Source organism: Penaeus japonicus, unplaced genomic scaffold (genome assembly GCF_977035675.1).
Source record: "Penaeus japonicus unplaced genomic scaffold, GWHDUDI00000001_assembly GWHDUDI00000013, whole genome shotgun sequence".
Lineage (NCBI taxonomy): Eukaryota > Metazoa > Arthropoda > Malacostraca > Decapoda > Penaeidae > Penaeus > Penaeus japonicus.
In genome coordinates this window covers 44,488,960-44,493,287 of record NW_028234415.1, presented here as the reverse complement: position 1 = coordinate 44,493,287, position 4,328 = coordinate 44,488,960, and the positions used below count along the sequence as shown (strand labels likewise).

The window sequence follows — 4,328 nt, the reverse complement described above, 5'->3', positions numbered from 1 at the left end:
TTTTTTCCCCTAAATCTTTTCCTAAATCTTTTCCTTAGTCTGCATAAGAAGGAAAACAGGTGCATGATTGAATTTTTTTTTTCCTAAATCTTTTCCTAAATCTTTTCCTAAATCTTTTCCTTAGTCTGCATATGAAGGAAAACAGGTGCATAATTGAATTAAACTTTTTTTTCTAAATCTTTTCCTAAATCTTTTCCTAAATCTTTTCCTAAGTCTGCATAAGAAGGAAAACAGGTGCATGATTGAAATAAACTTTTTTTTTTCTCCTAAATCTTTTCCTAAATCTTTTCCTAAGTCTGCATATGAAGGAAAACAGGTGCATGATTGAAATAAACTTTTTTTTTCCTAAATCTTTTCCTGAATCTTTTCCTAAATCTTTTCCTAATGGGAGGAAAGAAAGCGTTTAATGCGATCACAATGAGGGGAAAGTTCAATGCCGGAGCGTGACGTATGGATGGGTGGGTTGGATGGGTGGGGTGGTTGGATAGGTGGATGGGTGGATGGATTGGCGAGTGGGTAGGTAATTGTTTCCTTTCACATATATTGGCGATCTGCTAAGTTGTTTTTAGCTTGTCTTTTTGTCTATTTATATATCTCTTCTCTCTCTCCCTCTCTCTCTCTCTCTCTCTCTCTCTCTCTCTCTCTCTCTCTCTCTCTCTCTCTCTCCCTCTCTCTCTCTCTCTCTCTCCCTCTCTCCCTCTCTCCCTCCCTCCCTCTCCTCCCCTCTCCCCTCCCCCCTCCTCTCTCCCCTCCTCCTCTCCTCTCTCTCCTCCTCCTCTCTCTCTCTCTCTCTCTCTCTCTCCTCCTCCTCTCTCTCCTTTCTCCTCTCTCCCTCTCTCCCTCCTCTTCCCCTCCCCTCCCTCCCTCCTCCCTTCCCCCCCCTCCCTCTCTCCTCCCTCCCCCCCCTCCCCTCCTCCCCCCTCTCTCTCCCTCCCTCCTCCCCCTCTCCCTCCCCTCTCCCCCCCCCCTCCTCCCCCCCCCCCCCCCCCCCTCCCCCCCCCCCCCCCCCCCCTCCTCCCTCCTGCACCTGACGTGACCGACAGGGAGAAACCGCACCCGAGCGACCGAGCGACCGAGCGAGCGATTCGAGCAGCCCGAGTGTGTATACAAACAAAGCATTCAACGGACGAGAAAAAGTTGTCTTTCGAGGGTGGGGGGGAAGGGGGAAGGGGAGGGGAGGTGAGGAGAGGAGAAGGGGTGAGGGGAGAGGGAGAGGGATGAAGGGATGGGGAGAGGGGGAGAGAGGGATGGGGAAGGGGGAAAGGGTTGGGGGAAGGGGAGAGAGATAGGGGAGAGGGGGAGAGGGATGGGGTGAAGGGAGAGAGAGGGGGAGAGGGATGGGGTAGGGGTGAAGGGAGAGAGAGGGTGAGAGGGATGAAGGGAAGGGGGAGATAGAGGGATAGGGGAGGGAAGAGGGAGGGGAAGAAGAAGAAGAAGTTATAGTCTAAAAACGAGAGATCGAAAGATCATGCAGTCCGGGTACAAATAAGCGAAGCCTTAAACGACCGCTTCTGGAGAGAGAGAAAAAAAGGAAAGTAAAAAAGTTGTTTTCAAGGTTTTTTTTTCGGGGGGTGGGGGTAGAGGTGGGGGGAGGGAAGGTAAAAAAAAAGAAGAAAAAAAGAAGGGTTAAAAAGAATTAGAAGAAGAAGAAACGGTAAAAAAAATAAACAAGATTGCAAAACCAGAAATATTGTAGATCAGGTGCTATGTCGGGTCGATACCACCTCCCCCCCTCCACCCCTCCTCCCCCCCCCAGGCCAGAGTCAGCTGGTGCCCATGAACAGGAACTCCAAGCTTAGGAGGGGGGTAGGGTAGGGTAGGATAGGGTAGGGTAAGGTAGGGGGTGAGGGGTAGGAGTCGGGGGTGGGGTGGGAATAGGGGTAGGGGTAGGGGGTAGGGGGTGAAGGGTAGGAGTAGGGGATAGGTAAGGGGTGAAGGGTAGGAGTAGGGGGTAGGAGTAGGGGGTGGGGTAGGAAATCGAAGCCGGTGGTATCGATCACAATGACCGGAACTCTGCAAGTGACTGACTGGAAAGTGGAAGGCGGTCGGCCGGTGGGAGAGTGAGAGGGATGGGGTGAGCGTGAGGGAAAGGGAGAGGGAGAGGGAGAGGGAGAGGGAAACGGACGACAGAGAAGAAGGAATCAAAACGTGAGAAAGCAAAGAGAGAGAGTGAGTAAGTAAGAGAGAGTGAGTAAGAGAGAATGAGTGAGTGAAATCGAAATCGAGATCGAGATAGGGAGAACGAAGAGAGAAAATAAATCACGATTAGTTCCATTTAAGCCAAGCCCGCACTCCCGCCCTCATCTCCGCCCGCCCGCACGCTCGCTCAGGTGGTCAGCGCCAAGGGCCCGGAACAGTCGCTGCTGCCGCCACCACCTCCGCCTGACCGTCGCTTCCTGACCGTGGAATGGCCGGTGTCCTTGACAGGTTTCCCACCGCGCTGGTTTTTGCCCGACGCTGGTTACCCTTAGGTCCTCTCGGGGCCTGCTTGCTCGCTCCTCGCCTCTCCTCGCCTCTCCTTGTCGCCGTCGTTTCTTGTTTCCTCGTTCTCTTTCTCTTTCTCTTTCAGTCTTTCTTTCTTTCTTTCTTTTTTTCTCTTTCTTTTTCTCTCTTTTTCTCTTTATCTTTATCTTGCTCTCTTTTTCTCTTTCTCTTTCTCTCTCTCTCTCTCTCTCTCTCTCTCTCTCTCTCTCTCTCTCTCTCTCTCTCTCTCTCTCTCTCTCTCTCTCTCTCTCTCTCTCTCTCTCTCTCTCTCTCTCTCTCTCTCTCTCTCTCTCTCTCTCTCTCTCTCTCTCTCTCTCTCTCTCTCATTATTCTTTCACTCGCTTTTTCCTCAATTCTCAGCTTCAGCCTTTCTTTTTGTTCCCTTTCCAATTCCTCCTTCTCTTTCTTCACATTCTACTTCCCGTCCCTCTCTCCCCCCTTCTCTTTCGATTTCTCCCCCAACCCTTCTCTCCTTTCCTCCTCTTTCTCTTTCCCCTATCCTGCCCTCCCCTTCTCTGTCTTCTTCTCCTTCTTCTGCTCCTCCTCCTTCTCTTCCTCCTCCTCCTCCTCCTCTTCCTCCTCCTCTTCTTCCTCCTCCTCCTCCTCCTCCTCCTCCTCCTCTTCCTCCTCCTCTTCCTCCTCCTCCTCCTATTCCTTCTATTCCTCCTCTTCCCCCTCCTCCTCCTCCTCCTCCTCTTCGCCTCTACGTGTCCCTCCGTCGCATGTGTTCTTGTCCGCAGTTTACTCTTTTTTTTTGTGTGTGTGTTTAAGCCAACCATTTATCAATGATAATAATCTCATTATTAAGAGAAACAAAACAAACTTATTGTCTTTGTCATCCGATTATCATTTACCTTATTGTTCTGTCAGCGACCCCTTAGTGACCTTTGACCTCCGGCCGTTGTTAGGGACAATGCCTTTCGCTGAACGTGTATTGTCTGAGTTTAAGAAGGCGTCAGGGGGGTTTACTCAAGTGCTTTTTTTATTCAATACAAATATGTATATATGTATATATATATATATATATATATATTATATATACATACATATACACACACATGTATACATATTTACATATTTACATTTACACATGCATATACATCCATCCATCCATCCATCCATCCATCCATCCATCCATACATACATATATGTATATGTATACATATATATAATATATTTACATAATTTTTCTTTTCTCATCACCCTGAAGTACGATTCTGTGATTAGAAGCGAAATCCTTTGGTTAACTCTATACCCATCCTATTGCTATCTTATCGTAATCCTAACAGGATTCCAACTCTACCCTATAGCTGTCCTACCGTCACCCTATCGCCGTCCTTCAGCCATCCTATAACTATCCTATCGTTATCTCATTGCTATCATAACGCTATCGTATCGCTGTCCTGTCTCTATCCTGTTACCATCCTAAGGCTATCCTGTTACTGTCTTATCGCCATCCTATAACTGTCCTATTGTCAGCCCATCGCTTTTATGTCGTCGCCATCCTATCGCCATCGTACCGCCATCCTATCATCGTCCCATCACCACCCTATCCCCACCCTATCGCCACCTATCACCACCCTATCACCATCCCATCACCATTCTATCACCATCCTATCGGCATCCCATCACTATCCTATTGCTACCCTATCCCCACCCTTTCGCCATCCTATCACTACCCTATCACCATCCTATCTCCTTTCCATCCCGAGAGATTTCCTTCGCGCCCCTGGCCCCAGCGCCGTGCCAGACGGTGCCATCACGACCTTGGCACCGTTGATGTGTCACGCTCGGCCTCGGGAGAACCGAGGTTGGATAAACATGGAAGAGGGGAAGGGAGAAGA

General features: G+C 49.3%; 1 protein-coding gene across 1 annotated transcript; it reads right to left on the bottom strand.

Annotated features, from left to right (window-relative positions):
- Window positions 1-2,565: 2,565 nt before the first annotated feature.
- LOC147470691 (uncharacterized) lies at window positions 2,566-3,075 on the bottom strand (the record flags this gene model as incomplete). The annotated part of the gene is made up of 2 exons (XM_086542965.1): window positions 2,566-2,631; window positions 2,995-3,075. Coding segments are annotated over 2 exons (147 nt in total), but the record flags the coding sequence as incomplete, so codon positions are not given.
- Between the last annotated feature and the right edge of the window lie 1,253 nt (window positions 3,076-4,328).